Source organism: Salmo salar, chromosome 15 (genome assembly GCF_965601325.2).
Source record: "Salmo salar chromosome 15, fSalSal1, whole genome shotgun sequence".
Taxonomy (NCBI): Eukaryota; Metazoa; Chordata; class Actinopteri; order Salmoniformes; family Salmonidae; genus Salmo; species Salmo salar.
The window spans coordinates 41,407,473-41,426,046 of record NC_138305.1 but is presented as its reverse complement, the minus strand read 5'-3'; the positions used below and the strand labels follow the sequence as shown (position 1 = coordinate 41,426,046).

The 18,574-nt window shown below is 40.2% G+C and overlaps 1 protein-coding gene across 1 annotated transcript; it reads left to right on the top strand.

Annotated features, from left to right (window-relative positions):
* The first annotated feature begins 618 nt into the window (after positions 1 to 618).
* On the top strand, positions 619 to 5,316 carry LOC106571366 (hairy/enhancer-of-split related with YRPW motif protein 2). The gene is made up of 5 exons (XM_014144372.3): positions 619 to 917; positions 1,332 to 1,410; positions 1,756 to 1,839; positions 1,969 to 2,050; positions 2,538 to 5,316. Exons 1-5 carry the CDS (start codon positions 835 to 837, stop codon positions 3,215 to 3,217), a joined length of 1,008 nt encoding a protein of 335 aa, XP_013999847.1. The 5' UTR covers positions 619 to 834; the 3' UTR covers positions 3,218 to 5,316.
* The last annotated feature ends 13,258 nt before the right edge of the window (positions 5,317 to 18,574 follow it).

Below are 18,574 nucleotides of genomic sequence, written 5' to 3'. Positions count from 1 at the left end.
GATGCCTTTGCCTTCTGGTAGGCCGTCATTGTAAATAAGAATTTGTTCTTAACCGACTTGCCTAGTTAAATAAAGGTTAAATAAATAAAATACAAATATCAGACGGGGAATGATGATGAATACAGTTCTGGGGGAAAATAAAAAAGTAGTAACAGTATATAATATGTCCCTATGTCCACTGTTGCTGGAAATACTCACATAGCCAAACAAAGAAAAAAAAAGTTGTCCTAGTTGTGTAAAATGAATTTGGAGACATGGATGTTTGCAGGAGGGGTTGCTCAGAGGAATGCTTTTCTCACTGAAGATGAATGATTTTCGCAACATAAAGTCTATATATTTATCAATGATTATATATTTTATATTTTGATCATCTTTTTTTATGATCTACATTTGCTTTCTTTTTTCAAGTTCAGGTAACGGTTTGGCTACTACAATTGACTATTATCTGCCACACATATGTTTTGTCATGGTTGAAGCAGTGCTAAATGTCCTGTGTATGTTCTGTCACATTCCAAGTTCGTGTAAACAGTTCCTCACGCTTTTCGCGGCTCGTCTTAAACAGTACTAAAACTGCAGTCAATTATCTAGCGAACTTGGTCCAGCGCTGGAGCACAAACCTCTCTCTCCTCATTGCTCAATGGCTCGGGGCGTGTTTTTTCTGATGTGGGTGTTCCCAAGCAGGACGTTGGCAGCTACGCTCCCCTGCATCTGTGATTGAGGCTCCAACGGCTCGTTGGGAAAGCTGTACAAAGGGAATTGTACACGCACCAGTCAAGTCTACCTGGACGCGCACCCATCCACGAAGACGTTAGTAGAGACAACGAGTGTATCACCATGAAGAGGCCTTGTGAGGATAGTACTTCTGACAGCGACATGGATGAAACTATTGATGTCGGCAGTGAGAATAATTATTCTGGGTGAGTTCTTAAAGATGGAGATTTGGGGTAAATATTGGGTAGATACAGAATGTCCTTGGTCATTTTTCCGCGTGTACACAATAGGAGGCAAAACGGATGAAACTTTTAAGTTGAGTAAAGTTTGTCAAATGTGCATGCCAAAAAAGTTTCACTCTGGTGTAAACTTTCAGGTGACAAGTGCAAATCATCACCTTTATGTGTGGTTCATGAGCGATGCAGGCAATTTTGGAGAATTCTCTTTAAGGTATTATAAATAGAGTATTAGTGCAGGCTACATTAGTGTTATCAAAATATGCATTGATGCATAAATTACACAATGTAAACTGTGTGGTTTTGGATAATTGCTCCTCCATAACAAAAATAAAACATTCTGTTGAGTAAAATGAACATACATCTTATGTTTGTCCCATGCAGGCACAGCAATGGATCATTTGTTAGATGTGGCTCCCCAACAACAACAACCCAAGTTATGGCAAGAAAAAAACGAAGAGGGGTAATTATTTATTTAGTAGTTTATTATCATCATTATTATTATGTATAACTTATTATTTAATAATGAGTTAGTTTAGTTTATTAATTAGACTATTTTAAAAACGAGCACACATAAGACTTGAAACAGACTACATGTACGTGCGTAAAATCATCGCGGATAACACCCAGTAAAGTCTGGGACTTATTTACATTGTTGTCCTCTTATTCCATTGTAGTCATCTTTATTGTGTATTGCTTATTATTTAAACATGTATTTAATTATTGTTGCGTTATTGTTAAAATTATTATTATTAGGCCTTGTATTGTTATATTTCAAAGTATGCAATAAAATATTTGTCTATTGTAGATCATCGAGAAGAGAAGGAGGGATCGAATCAATAATAGTTTATCAGAGTTACGTCGACTTGTCCCAACTGCATTTGAAAAACAAGTGAGTTGAATTAAATGGAACTTACTCAAAAGTTTCATTTTCATCAAAACAGTTATGACATTTTGTGGGTATTTTTTCATTGAAAGTTATGAGAGTTCTAAACACCATACATCCTGTTGCTCCTTGCAGGGTTCAGCCAAATTAGAGAAGGCAGAAATATTGCAGATGACAGTGGATCACCTAAAGATGCTGCAGGCCACTGGCGGTAAAGGTAAGGAGTTAATTGGCTGCTTCTCTCTGCCTTACTGTGTAGTGAAATCTGAGTGAGCAGTCCCCTTTGACAAGTGGAAATCAATGCTAATGGTAGGTTTGAACTCGTGGAAAAGTGCTGCTGGGACTAAAGGAGCACTTGACCCTTGGATTGTGTTTGCTTTCATAAATCCGTGGGAGGGGAGAAGGCTGCATTCACAGGTTGCCCTGTCAGGGGTTTGTTTGGGGTTTTGGACAAGTGGAAAAACATATAAACATCCCATCACAATACCAGACTGTTAAGGTTATGCCTGGAGGCACTGACGGAGCCGTAATGGTCAGCCTGGGAGACCAGCATGTATCCATCCCTCTCCATTTACTAATCACTCCCATCAGTAGCTGGTGACTACATTACAGATCGTTAGAGAGACCGGCAGTATTTATAGGTGTTTGGCATTCATAATTTCAATATCCCTCCTTTGTGTCTGTCGGTTTGTCTGTCTCTATAGGGTATTTTGATGCCCACTCCCTGGCCATGGACTTCATGAGTGTGGGCTTCAGGGAGTGTCTGACGGAGGTGGCCAGGTACCTGAGCTCTGTCGAGGGATTAGACAGTAGCGACCCCCTGCGTGTGCGCCTGGTCTCCCACCTCAGCACCTGCGCCTCCCAGAGGGAGGCGGCTGCCATGACCTCATCCATGGCACACCACCAGCAGGCGCTCCACCCTCACCACTGGGCTGCCGCCTTCCACCCCTTCCCCACCACCTTCCTCCAGCAGAATGGACTGCCCTCCTCAGACAGCGCCGCCAGCAGACTGTCTGTAGAGGTGCCCCAGCGTGGCTCGGCCCTCCTAACGGCAACCTTCTCCCATACCGACTCCTCTCACAGGGCGCCCTCTAATGGCAGCGTGGCGCCCTGCGTCCCCCCGCTCTCCACCTCCCTCCTGTCGCTCTCGGCTACTGTTCACGCCGCGGCCGCTGCTGCTGCTGCGGCCCAGACTTTTCCCCTGTCCTTCCCTGGAGGATTCCCCATCTTCACACCTCACAGTGTGAGCAGCACAGCGTCTATGGTAGCTTCAGCTGTGAGCCCCTCCATATTCACCACATCCACCTCACAGCAGAGCAGAGACAGAGAGAGCAGCAGCAGCAAACCATACAGACCTTGGGGAACAGAAGTAGGAGCCTTTTAAGTGTTTGACTTTTCAAAGGTCTCATGGTGGCTAGAGGACTTCCACACTTTGAAGATAAAGGAACAAGACTGTTTTATTAACTATAGCTTGGATTTTTCGGTGTTCATGAACTTTTATTCCACCAGCTTATTTAATTTCTGACTGTGTGCAGATTCAGTGCAAATGCAAGTTATCTTATGGGAGCGAGAGCGACGATAATGAAATCCACTTAAAATGTACTAATGATTTATTTTTATTGAATAACAACACTCAAATTGGACCTATCTAGCTTCTGTCTTTTTCTCAATTTTCAGTGTGTTTGTTTTCATAATTTTCTTAACACTGTCACTAGACCATTTGCTTCCCCAAAATTGGCTATATAATTCATATTATTAGAGTATTATTTTCTGAATATGTGAAATAGAAACAAAATTCCTTAAAATATCCAGCAGAAGTTTTGTTTTGCTCTGACCTCTGACCTCAACTCAGTTGATTCTCTTGATGGGGAAATAATGTGATAAACACTCACAAAGCACCCACTGGACTCAGACATCAGTTCAATGTCTACTTTTGATTTACATTTGGTTGAGTTGTCAACTAACATGAATTCAACGTGCAATCAACCAAAAATGTTACCATGTCATTGGATTTAGGTTACAAGTTGGGTGAAAAATATATACGAAATTCCCTTACGTTGATTACTTTTTCAAATCCAATCAGTTTTCCACTTTGATTCAACATCATGACAGTGGGCAGTGTCTTTAGGAGTTGTTCTAATCAATCAGATGAAGAACCAAAGGGTTTGGAGATAATCAGTCAACGAATGAATCAAAGCAGAGTGTTTCTAATCTAATCCATTCATTTACACGGTTGTAAATGTGAGATGAACTTCAAGCTATATTGAAGATAAAAGAATACATATTTGGTGATGCACTTCAATTTGCTGCTGGAAAGAAGTAACAGGAGCTTTTTCCTTTAGAAAGTACAAAAACAACACATCACATAGCCTAGTACTTCCAACTGCAGTTCAATGATACAATTGTAACTTGTTTGGCTTTTTTCTTTTGTAACAGTTGTCTATGCAAACAAGCCCTCTAGGCCTACTCTACAGATGTCACTGATTAAATGTATATATATATATATATATATATATATATATATATATTTGGCCACTCAGAGCATATTCTTCTTTGTTTTCACCACAGCATATCAATGGAGCCAGAGTATGTGCCAATGCTCAAACGCCATAATAAAATAAATAGTTTTTTGAAGACCACAAAGTATACGTTTAATCTATTTTGGTGAGGGAAAATATTCATCCTTCCTGTTGTGTTATTGAGAGGATGGGTAAAAAACAAACTCCCTAAGAGAGACACACATAATAACAATTGCATAACTGGCACTGTCTGTACACAGAGTTGTAAATCAGTCACCAACATTTCTACAGCCTTTCGAGACAACAACTCACCCTATTCTGTAATTATATCCACTGTAGGGACCTATAGACATTGAAGTTTAAAAAGATATCAATTTCCATGTCTATTCCGTGTCTATTGTGACAATTTTGGACTGCACCTTTAGACAATTGTATAATGTTATTGGTAAGCCTATTGTTATGCAAGATGGTATTCAAAGGGGAAAAAGAGAATATGTATAGAGTCTGGTTCAGTTATTTTCTCCCTTGGAGAAAGAACATGTCAACACGATTGCAGGGTATCAGCATCCCTGACGAACCGTTGGTTTGGAACTGGTTCCACTGGGCACAGACATCAGTTTAACATCTAATTTTGATTTACATTTGGTTTAGTTTTCAACTAACGTGAATTCAATGTGAAATCAAAAAAAAAATGTCACCATGTCATTGGATTTAGATTAAAAGTTGGATGAAAATAAGACAAAATGCCCTTAAATTGATGACTTTTGCAAATCCAATCAGTTTTCCACATTGATTCAACGTCATCATCACATAGATTTTTGGGTTGAAATGACGTGGAAAAAACCTTGTTTCAACCAGTTTTTGCCCAATGAGGTATAAAGGAAAAACAACTTTGGTCACTCCTCCCAAGATTGGTATTTACTGGCCTAATGCACTCTCTTTATCACGGGTCTGTTAGAAAGATTTATGTTAGTAAATCACTGTCAAACCATTAAATTCCTTAAGAGAAAAAGTACTAGCATTTCTGCCTACTGCCCACCGACAATCATGGGAACAGCGCTCGGTTATAAATCAGAGGGTTATCTGCTTTGCTCTAGACTGGTTCTCACGCCGGGGTGAGCGCATTGAAGTGGCTGTCATAAATCACATGATCCACAGAAACATGAAATGGCCAATGCTGAGGGATGGCCTTACCCCTTGATCATGACTCTCAGTTCTACTACATTGCACGTAAGAGTCATTGGACGAAGGCGTCTTCTGATCCCCGATGCTCAAAGCGGTACGGTATTGGAAGCATAAGGACCTTATCTTTCATATCAGCGAGAAATCATTTTCAAAAAACAAAAGATGAAATTGATACATATCTTGGTAGGGTTAGGGTTCCCACATGGTCATATTTCCACGTTACAGCGCTTATTTACATAAAACTGACAGAAGACAAGATGCTAACCTGTGCTAATTAGTCACTCCGCATGCTCAGAACACATTTGCGTAAAAGCGTAACTCGGGAAGTGTACTTTCGTTAGATGGAGGCGCTCATTGCTGTGTGTATCTGTGAAAAACTGCTACAGTAAGTGTCTCTTTTTAATTTGTAGGATTCTTTCTCGCTGATGAAAGGTAAGGGCCATATATTTCGAAAGTCGTATCGCAAGCGATGATTCTACACGTTAAAACAGCGGTGGGATTGTAGTTCATATGAGGCAGTCATGGGCGAAGCTAATGGCTTGAGAAATGTATGGAGAAGGCCACCTAGAGTTTTCGAGAACTAGGATGGCCTGTGCTGGTCTGTACACCTTTTAGTGTTCATCGTTTATCATTGTTAAATCTAATGTTTATCGATTCCATATTATTATTTTATGAAACTGTGAGTCTACTATAAAGTTTCGAGATGCATCATCGCTCGATTATCAATGTGCCTTTTTTGGCATGTACTCTAATTCCAATATTTTATCAATTTTATTATGTGCCAACATTTTTATTCACATTGACAACAACGGATTTGATGTTCTTACATGAAGACTGATTCATTATCATCAATGAAGCTTCATCAAGAAGGCCACAATACCTAACTTTTTACTTATACTTTTGCTTATAATTGCCAAACTCAACAAGTTGATCTAAATCTTAAAATTATTTTAAACATTTGTGATCATGTTGCAACAAGTGTTTATTTCTTAAATTGAAAATAACCTACTTCTTATAGGTTATAGGATTAGTTTCAGTAGGTTGTCCCACCATCTAAAGTTAGGCCTACCTAACGAAAAACATTATAAAAAAACCTGACAATCGGAAGTTGTAGGCTACAGGTGACAAATAACATTCTATCATTTACACATAAAGTTGGCCAGAAGATGTTCAAGTGAGTGATAACAGGAAACCATAACAATGTCGCCACCTTGTGATTAAATCTATTCAATCATTGGATACCCATTAGCCAATCCATAGACATACATTTGAACCATTTGGACCCAGAGAATAAGATACATCTATGACTGGATTGTAGGAATACAATTATTAAAGTGGTAGCCTGAAGTGCAGTAGCGGATTTAGGTATAGGCGACATGGGCAGCCGCCCAAGGCGGCATCTTGCCGGGGGCAGCACGGGCGCCCACACAAACAAATGTGGAATGGTGACAGTTTTCTATCGCTCATTTGCACGTCACGTCAATGATATAATGTCACCGTGTGGGACTGTGGGTCAATTAACCTTGTCGGAGTGGGAACCCTGATTCTAGTTTGTGAGCTAGGCAGGCTACTTGATATTTATTAGTCTTTATTTCGTATATATTTTTATATAGTTTTAAATGTAATGATTATTTATTTGTGTTGTTCCAGATGTCTGAATAAAAATTACAATTAGTGCGGGGGGGGTTCGCCCAGGGAGCCATACAAGCTACAACTGCCTATTGCTCATATGATAACGCAAGAGGGCTGATTTGGCATCAGTAAATCCGCGCTCAAAGCCATTCAACCAATGAGATGCTTGCAAGAAATACTCATCAATCAGAAGGCTTGTGATCTTTGTTCTTCCACTGTGATCATCAAAACACGGAAATGTTGAGACAGACCATGTAATAGGGTCGTCACTAGTTACTACAGCCACAAAGTCATACACCCTCCCATTTGTACAATGTATCGTCTTAAAAGTTTATTTTAAACCTAACCACACTGCTAACCAAATGCCTAATCTTACATTTTAGTTTTCATAAATGTTTACAATATATACCATTTAGACTTTGTGGCTTTGGTAACTAGTGGAAACCATTTCGCTTGGTCTCTGCTTCATCAAACAGAGGACCACTTGGTTGTTGTAAAACGCACACCGTTTTATGAGAATGCAATGTAACAAAGCTGTATTAATCAGCAAAGTAAATATATTTTGCTAATCAATCTTTAAACATGTCTCTCTGGGGTTTATGATGTTGTGGCTGTGGTAACTAGTGATGACCGTGACATAGTTAGTTGGCCTACTCACCAAACTACTCAAAGGTTAGGAATAGATTTCCTGCTCGACATGTCTATATCACCGTTTATCCCAACACGAGTGGCGTGTGCGACATCCCAGTACTATGCAAATGCAGGTGAATAAACTGTATTTAATAAATCAGTCTCATGACGACAATCGTATAGGACGGGCTCGGGAAAATTGATAATCAATTTGTGCTAAAGCTAATTTAAACCGTAGATTACTACTAGCTAGTTACCGGTAATCTCAACTCAATGACCCAATTGTTGCATGCAAAGAACCCACTCAAGGACCCTAGTGCTGCAAAGTAGGCTACCAGAGGTCAATAGAGAGAGAGTCACATAACCGTCAGGGTATCCAGTAACCCTTGAAAATGACACAAGTCATTACACGTTATGTCTTTGGAGAAGGTGTCTATTGTACGAGTTTTGTTAAAGCCCCGACGCTCGGTCTTAAAATTAACAGGCATCATTTGCAAGCATTAGAGACCTTTCATAAAGAACAAAAGGTTAAATTGATGTACACCTTTTATATGGTTAGGGTTCCCACATGGCCATGTTACAGCGCTTGTTTACGGAAGATGAGTAGCCCACTCCATCTTCGTTCTCCACCTGTGCTAATTAGCTATCTGTGTCTCTGAACACCTGTGTGTAAACGTGTTGTCACTGAAAAATACTGTTGGCTGCAACTTTGTTAAAATTGGTTAAATCCCTTTTACAGTAAGTGTGTCTTATACTTTTATTTTATTTGTATAGGGACAAGTACAAACACATTGAATAAACAATCGTTCGATGCGTTGCACTAGTGTTTCTAGCTCACACTAATTTCAACACCTGTCCCTAGATGGACTTTAATGGAAACAAAAGGAAAAAATAAATACATAATAAAAAAATTGAATAAATAACATAAAATAATATATGTACATTGTCATATTGATATCCACAAAGCAAATCTCCTCATATATATATATATATTTAAAACTGTTGATAATACACAGCAGTTCATTCATGATTGCACTATTGGAGCTGTAGCAACCAGATTTAGGTGGTTCTTTTGAATGTATTAAAATGTTCAGGCAGTTTGTAATTCTAATAAAATGTGTGAAATTATTTTTGTGTCATATGAAAGTAGAGGGATTTATGTTTCTAGAACCATACCGCAATTGAGAATCGATTCACGTTTAGATGGAGTATTTGGCTGTTTTGGTTTCCAGAGCCAATTCGCCTTTAAACAGAACATTAAACAGGTCCTTGGACTATGGGACACAGCCAATCTGCAGCCCGGACCACTGCAGGTGCTCAAAGAGCACACACAGGAGGTGGGCTACTCACATGAGCCTATCATCATATTACCAGTGTAACCATTACCATGACTTACACACAAGCTTTATTGTAGGATGTCATTGTAAATAACAATTTGTTCTTAACTGACTTGCTTAGTTAAATAAAATATAAAAATATTCTACATTTTAGGGCCTTGCTTTACGATACATTGTAATAACATACAGTTTTACTATGAGTTAAAGTTCATGCATTGTCTAGTCCCTTTTAGAATCTGATGGTGGAAGACTTACTCTCGTCTCTAACATGTAGGCTCAACATTTCCGAAAGTCCCATTACAAGGCAGAATGTTGAGTAAACTTAATTTGCACTTCAGATGTTGTCTGCTGATTTTGTCCTTCTGTCAGAGGTAATCAGAGACAAAATATCCACGTGAAGTGTTATCCTGACATTCATTACACTGGCCTGTATATGCTTCTGTTGGTTTGCATTTCCGGTTTGTATTTTCTATACTGATGCAATTCGCACCCGAAGTAAACACTTGGACAACACTGGGGCAACTTCTTTCAGACTGAATATCCATGGGGTAACCATGGTAACAGTCTAATGCATTAGCCAATGCATTGTCATGTGTAGCCGATTTCAGTTTGTGATAGTGCCATTTAAGTGGATTACCTTTCTGTACTTCCTGAATTGACTGGAATTTAAATTAAATTAACCCCGACCCTGCCACACACACACACACTGATAGGCAAACTGGATTGGATGAACATTTGCTTGGCTTTATTTATTGTTTCATGATAGCCCTATGCTAATGAGTGGAGTTGTGGTGTTCCAACAGTGGGATCCCAGCTGTGGCGGCCAGTCGCTCTGCACCCTCCAGGGTCATGAAGGGGCCATCTACAGCACACTGTGGTCTCCGCATCGAATACAGTTACACTTCACTTGGTCATTAATGCTTCAGATATTAAATGAGTTAAAGTAGCATTTAAATTCTCTAGCTTGATCAGGTAAAGATGAATTGTAATGCCTCGTCATCACCTCATGGTGTCACTAAAGCTCTAGTTCTGATACACAGGTCATTGCGCTCTGCCTCGGAAGCGTAGTGTACAGTTTCTGCTAATCAGTAGACATGTAGCCTTTCATAGTAAGTATTTTCATATTGTTCGATTATGAATTATAGTGTAGAGAATATAGTAACTTATGCTTCTAAAAAGTTTAAGGCCTAAACTCATTAAACAGAGTTAGGGAAATCTGCTTTTAGTTTATTTTCACCCAATGTATGGAAAAATCTACAGAGTTCCCTACCACTAGATGTACTGGTGCCTCTCAGGTAGTTAAAATTGTTGATTGGGGACCACTTTTCAGAGGAATGTGATTGTTTCTCTTGATTGTGTTTTGTCATTTTGTTAATTTGTATTATGTTTTGTGAATTGTGTATATTCAGGGCTCCCTTGTAGAAGAGACCTTATTCTCAATGGGACTGAAATAAAAAGGACTTACCTGCATTTATTGTGAGTGCTTATCTCAATCAGTTATCTGGAACATGTGACCTGCAGTGTTCTGGTCCTCTGTTTGCAGACAGCTGCCACACTGTGATCTTATCTAACATGAGGCGTTTAGCTTACAGTGTCCTCCCTCTCCCTCCCACAATCAATTCCCAGTCGCAGCACACTGGGGCCTGGTGCTAACATGGTTTGTCACCGCCGATAAGTCTTGGCCCCTGGATGCTACATTGAGGCCTGATGGGTATCAGAGCCTCTCTGTGGAGACCATATCAGAATTAACCAGGCTGTGTTTGCTCTGACATAACTGTTTTTTATCTTTTTGTCTTATGATCGCCTACAGTCTGTGTGCCAGTGTTTAGCCAGGGAGTCATAAGAGAAGATGTGAAGACATGGTACTCTCCCAGCGGGCAGAAATTGGCATGTGGTGTCATAACGACGACGTAGTTTTTTTGGGTTGTAAATCACGTGTTTTAGATAAGGGCACATCCCCCAAAAAATGTAAGTGTTCAAATGTTGTCCAAAAGATGCCCAGTGGGTTCATGTGTCAATGGTCACACATTTTACGTTTCACACACAGAAACATAGCACAGAAAACATTAAACCAGGATGTTTATCGGTTTATGAATCTACTCTTGTTAAAGGTTTAGACTTTTTTAAAGATGTATCAGAAAAATATGTAGGCTTATCAGGGAACGCTATATGCCTATTACCAGTCAGATACCTGTCAAAGATCAGGAATAACAATGATTTGATAGAGGGGAAAGTTACCTTTTGTAAGAGCTGGGGAAATTGTGTTGTTGAAATGATGAAGTGTGACTGAAATCACATAATCACAACTGTTCTGGTATTCAGTGATCACCTCCGCCGGTTTGATATCAAAATCTAATACATCTGGTATAAATGTTCCAGATTGTTACACCATGATGATGTTTTGTATTTCTTTTGTTGATATATACTTCACATGATCCCCCAATGATCTGCCATGAGAGGGGTACTGTAGTTTTTCATAAGTGCAGTTGCAATGACAATGGTTTAGTGTGTGAGAGAAATATGACATAGCTTCAGGGGCTAGCCGGTGACGTTTATTACCCTGGTGCACATCCACAAATACCACCCCCCCACCCCCTCTACAATACCCCCCACCACACACACACACACACACAGACAGAGACCTAGGAAGGCTATATTATCCCTCACTCTCTGCATCTCACTCAGTGAGGCAGCCTACCCCAAGAGACATTAGCTATGATAACACAGCAAAGTGTTGAGGGAGGGTCACCATTTTCCTATTAAAACCATGATACTGAAGGCCTATTTAAACCATGGCACTGAAGGCCTATTTAAACCATGGCACTGAAAGCCTATTTAAACCATGGTACTGAAAGCCTATTTAAACCATGGCACTGAAGGCCTATGAAAACCATAGCACTGAAGGCCTATTTAAACCATGGCACTGAAGACCTATTTAAACCATGGCACTGAAAGCCTATTTAAACCATGGTACTGAAAGCCTATTAAAACCATGACACTGAAGGCCTATTTAAACCATGGCACTGAAGGCCTATTTAAACCATGGTACTGAAAGCCTATTAAAACCATGGCACTGAAGGCCTATTAAAACCATGGCACTGAAGGCCTATTTAAACCATGACACTGAAAGACTATTTAAACCATGGTACTGAAAGCCTATTTAAACCATGGCACTGAAAGCCTATTTAAACCATGGCACCGAAGGCCTATGAAAACCATAGCACTGAAGGCCTATTAAAACCATGGCACCGAAGGCCTATTAAAACCATGGCACCGAAGGCCTATTAAAACCATGGCACCGAAGGCCTATTTAAACCATGGCACCGAAGGCCTATTAAAACCATGGCACTGAAGGCCTATTTAAACCATGGCACCGAAGGCCTATTTAAAACCATGGCACTGAAGGCCTATTTAAACCATGGCACCGAAGGCCTATTAAAACCATGGCACTGAAGGCCTATTAAAACCATGGCGCTGAAGGTGTCACCTTTTTGTGCCCTCAACAGTTTGCATCCCTGCCACACACTCATAGGCTAAAAACAGCAGTCAGACACATGCTCCAGAATGGCGCATTGACAAACGCTGCCTTGTAACCTTCCACAATCAGTCCAAACTCAGTGAAGGAAACTCTATATTGGTTATGTTTTTGGGGGATATATTTGTGCTATATAAATAGATGATTGCACCTTCTATATAATATAAGCCGTGTTCCTAAACAGCAGCCGGATGTGGGTACTTTAGTGTTTGATGACTCTGTTAAATAACTTATTGTCAGAGTCTCTCCCCTCTCGACATTAGCATGGTAGATAATGTCTCGTCAAAGTGAGTGGCTGCTTTGAAGAGTCGTGGGTAAGGGGGTGGAGGCACAATGCTTCTCACTTTCTGATTAGAGCTTATCGGGAACTCTCATATCCTCACTCTCCTCCAAGATGGGCCATGGCAACAAGCCCTGCCTCCTTACAGCATCTTGGCAGGTACGCAGGAGTGCTTTACAGGCAAGTGGCTTTGTGAGGCTGCAATCTCCACCAGGGATCTATTTCAGTGTAATTAAAGAGCCTTGAGCGAACCACAAATCAAAGTTTCTATTAAACGCTAGCATCTAGGTCACCCCAGCCACTGAATATTGACATAGCTAATCTCTCAAACTTTGGAACATATTTCATTCATCTCCTCCTTCCCTTTTTTCATGATTCGCTTTCATAATTGGCTAAGGCTATTTTCTGGTCCATTCTGAAAAGGCATCAAATAATTAATTTGCTGCAGTGCTTTCAGTCAGTGGGAGTGAGAGTGGGAGTTAGTCTCTGAGGTCGCTGGCTCTTTTCGTTACTGGAATGCAAGGTACTCTGAACAGGAGATATGAGGAATTCAGCCATACTGCTCTTATACTGCTGAAAATGTAAATTTCTCCACTATATTAAGATGCTGTTTCCCCTACCACTGGTTTATGAAAGCTACAGTATGTGACTCAACAAAAGGTTGTGATGCAGTGTAGACTAGGACAGAGAGAATAAAGCAGTGTATACATTTCCTTGCACAGACATCAATGTATTCCATCTCATTTAGATTTAAATGGACTTCAGAGAAATTAGATGAACTTCACAGAACAGATGCCAAATAACTTGCTTAAAGATCCAATGCAGCTGTTTATATCTCAATAGCAAATATTTTTTGGTTAACAATTAAGTACCTCACTGATTGTTTTAAATGAAAATGGTCAAAAAGAAACAAAAATCGCTTCTTGGCAAAGAGCAACATCTCAAGCAAGAATTTTGCTAGGACGGTCTGGTTGGGGATAGGAAAACTGAAAACTAGCTGTTATTGGCAGAGAGGTTTGGAACTCTCTTTCTTATTGATCTATTAACTAATTTACCACCAGGCAGACCAAAACTCCGGCGGTCATTTCAAATAGCTTTTACACTAAAAGGGCATTATAATTTTCACATTTCACAGTATTATTCCAACCTCATAGTGTGGAACTATATATAAAACACAGGAAAATCACATTTTGTGGTGGCTGGTAGCCTAGCGGTTAGAGTGTTGGGCCAGTAGCCGAAAGGTGGTTAGAACCTGACAAGATGAAAAATCTGTCTGTGCCCTTGAGCAAGGAACTTAACCCTAATTGCTCCTGTAAATTGCTCTGGATAAGAGCATTTCCTAATTTACTAAAATATATACATTTCAAACATGTTATTTAATCTTTAGATTTTGGACTAGATGGGAAACACTCTCAAATTAATTTGTATTTATTTTATTTAACTAGACAAGTCAATTCTTATTTACAATGACGGCCTACCCCGGCCAAACCTGGACGACGCTGGGCCAATTGTGCGCCGCCCTATGGGACTCCCAATCACAGCTGGTTGTGATACAGCCTGGAATTGCACCAAGGTCTATAGTGACACCTCTAGCACTGAGATGCAGTGCCTTAGACCACTGCGCCACTCTGGAGCCCCACCATGATGGGCTCCCCCCTCAAAATAGAAATGTCAGCCTTAATTGTGCATTATTGTAGCATGCAGTAGTGTAGTATTGTACAGGGTGAAATGTTGTTAAGTTGGCATTGGTCTGTGAAGCTGACACAGCAGGTTTCCATTGATACATTTAATAGACACTGAAGTCCCTGCCGAGGTCATTCACTGCAGACTGCAGAGGGAATGGCCTAAAAGCCCATTGTTAGAATCTCACTAGGAAGCCCCTTCCAGCTGGGGTCTGAGCCAGGATTTCCGTTAGTCTGTTATAGTCAGCTTTTGGATGTAAATGTGAATAAATAGAAAAGCCGATAAATACAATGGCACCGGCCAATTGTCTAGGAGAAGAAAACAAATTCCATTGCAAAATAATGCTTTTTAGATGTAAATACATTTGACTGGCAATGTTTATTGGTCCATGGGTTCATTTGCATAATTCAGTGGAATTAAATTGGTGTGTGTGTGTATATTCGTTATGCATGTTATTTATCACACTCGTACAGCATAAAGATACAGAGCATCTGAGCAGACGATCTGTCAGACAGCACTTTTATAAACCCAGTCATTGTGCAACAATTCTAAATGCGATTGTGTGTTGAAAATAGTTTTTGGCCATGATTGAAAATAGCTTCTATTTTTATTTCTCAACTGGTAATTGAAGGGCGGTTCCCATTTGCCATTCAAATGCATTAGCAATAGGAGGCAGGCTTCATCAGCGAGTCACACACCATTTTGCAATGAGCTGGAGGCACTGTGCATTTTGAAAACGTATAGCTACTTAATTGTTTGAAACCTGAACATTTCACTACATATTATGAGGCATGTTTTACATTGCTTCAAAGTAGCCTAGGCATATCCATGGAGGAAATTATTTTATAAAGACTTCCATGTGCCATTGAAACCAGTAGCCTATTTCTCTCATGTGCGGTTTGTTTTCTACTTTCTTTCATTGTCCGGTAGCCAAATGCACATTCATGGGTAACCTACTCCCTTGTGTGCATTTCTGCACTAATAATGTTAAGAAATAATAGTTAATACACATGTTAAGCTAAACATTCTGATCTGTTGCATCAGCCTCAATGCTTTTGAAAGTTATTTTGATGTACTGGTTGTATGAATTTGGAATCTATCATCCCACAACTGTCCCAGAGTCTGTTTGGACTATTTCTTTCTTGACAAGCTAACAAATAGAATAGGTCAACTTTTCTTCTAAGTGCTATAGTAGATTGACATAGGCTCATAGGCGGCACGTCCATAAGGCTAGGGGAAGCTTTCCCTAAGTAAATGTAATTAAATCACCAAATTATATATCCCAATTAGCCTACTCCTGTCTATACAGAAAGACATAAAACCAATCACCAAAATACGGTACTAAAGCATGATTTGGTCACAAGGGATCATTAGATAACCCTGGCCTTAAAAAAAATAAGTTGTGGATTGTTTTAAATCACATAGCCTACAGTCTGAAGGCAGCACGCGCAACAAATACCAAATAGATTGTTGAGTTGCAACTGGGTCAATATCACAAAACAGTACCATGTGGACCATGCAACATTTTACATTTTATTTCAGAATTTGTATTCCTTTAATGTTTTACTATAAAAAGGAAATATTAGACTTGTAGAAAACAGTGAATCAGCCATATAAACTATTTTTCAGCACCCTGTATTTCAAACATCATTCGTAAAAATCCAAATAACTTCCCTGATCTTCATTGTAAAGGGTTTAAACACTGTTTCCCATGCTTGCTCAATGACCCATAAACAATTCATGAACATGCACCTGTGGAACGGTTGTTAAGACACTAACAGCTAACAGACGGTAGGCAATTAAGGTCAAAGTTATAAAAACTTAGGACACTAAAGAGGCCTTACTACTGACTCTGACAAACACCTAAAGAAAGATGCCCAGGGTCCCTGCTCATCTGCGTGAATGTGCCTTAGGCATGCTGCAAGGAGGCATGAGGACTGCAGATGTGGCCAGGGCAATAAATTGCAATGTCCATACTGTGAGACGCCAAAGACAGCGCTACAGGGAGACAGGACGGACAGCTGATCATCCTCGCAGTGGCAGACCACGTGTAACAACACCTGCACAGGATCGGTACATCCAAACATCACACCTGCGGGACAGGTACAGGATGGCAACAACAACTGCCCAAGTTACACTAGGAACGGCACAATCCCTCCATCAGCGCTCAGACTGTCCGCAATAGGCTGAGAGAGGCTGAACGGAGGGCTTGTAGGCCTGTTGTAAGGCAGGTCCTCACCAGACATCACCGGCAACAACGTCGCCTATGGGCACAAACCCACCATCGCTGGACCAGACAGGACTGGCAAAAAGTGCTCTTCACTGACAAGTCGCGGTTTTGTCTCACCAGGGGTGATGGTTGGATTCGCATTTATCATTGAAGGAATGAACGTTACACCGAGGCCTGTACTCTGGAGCGGGATTGATTTGGAGGTGGAGGGTCCGTCATGGTCTGGGGCGGTGTGTCACAGCATCATCGGACTGAGCTTATTGTCAATGCAGGCAATCTCAACGCTGTGCGTTACTGGGAAGACATCCTCTCCCTCATGTGGTACCCTTCCTGGAGGCTCATCCTGGCATAACCCTCCAGCATGACAATGCCACCAGCCATACTTCTCATACGGCTCATTCCTGCAAGACAGGAATGTCAGTGTTCTACCATGTCCAGCGAAGAGCCCAGATCTCAATCCCATTTATCACGTCTGGGACCTGTTGGATCGGAGGGTGAGGGCAGGGCCATTCCCTCCAGAAATGTCCTGGAACTTGCCTTGGTGGAAGAGTGGGGTAACATCTCCAGCAAGAACTGGCAAATCTGGTGCAGTCGATGAGGAGGAGATGCAATGCAGTAGTTAATGCAGCTGGTGGCTACACCAGATACTTACTGACTCTTACTTTTGACCCCCCTTTGTTCAGGGACACATTATTCAATTTCTGTTAGTTACATGTCTGTGGAACTTGTTCAGTTTATGACTCAGTTGTTGAATCTTGTTATGTTCATACAAATATTTACACATGTTAAGTTTGCTGAAAATAAACGCAGTTGACAGTGAGAGGACGTTTGTTTTTTTGCTGAGTTTATGTCCACCCTGTTACGAAAATGCACTTAACTGTCTTTAATCACTTTCATTGGACTATTTTAATAATATTTACATTTTCATTAAGCTATTGTGTTCCCTTGTCAACCCTGTCCATTTGTTCTGGTCAAATTATAAATAAATAACAGATTTTGTATACAATGTGTGGTTTTATACAGAACTTCTATCAAAGCACAAGGCGAGACCCAAATGCAGACACAGGTGGCAGATGTTTGGAGTCTTACAATGTTTATTAATCCAAAGGGGTAGGCAAGAGAATAGTCGTGGACAGGCAAAAAGGTCAAAACCAGATCAGAGTCCAGGAGGTACAAAGTGGCAGAAAGGCTCGTAGTCAAGGCAGGCGGGTACAAAGTCCAGAAACAGGCAAGGGTCAAAACCAGGAGGACTAGAAAAAGGAGAATGCAAAAAGCAGGAGAACGGGAAACCACTGGTTGACTTGGAAACATACAAGACAAACTGGCACAGAGGAATTTGCATTGTTTGACAAATATATTTAGAAATTATGAAATTCGATTAACGTCTTTTGTATTTTTGCTTACAGGGTGGACATGTTATGATTTCCACATCACATCATCAAGTCTATGTCATTATGCTTCTATTATCATGAAGGCATATACACATAAGGATCCTTTAAAAATTTTATCCAGTGTATATTTTTTATATACTGTACAAGTTTCAATGGTTTATCTTGAGGACAAAAAAGAACACTTTTAGTAATATTGACCCAACTATAAGTGAAAAGTAAAGGCCCAGCTAAGCATATCACAATATTTCAAAATAAATCGTATGAAAACATACTGTAATTTGGAAAGCAAATGGCTATTGCTGTCTTTCAGTTATCAAAA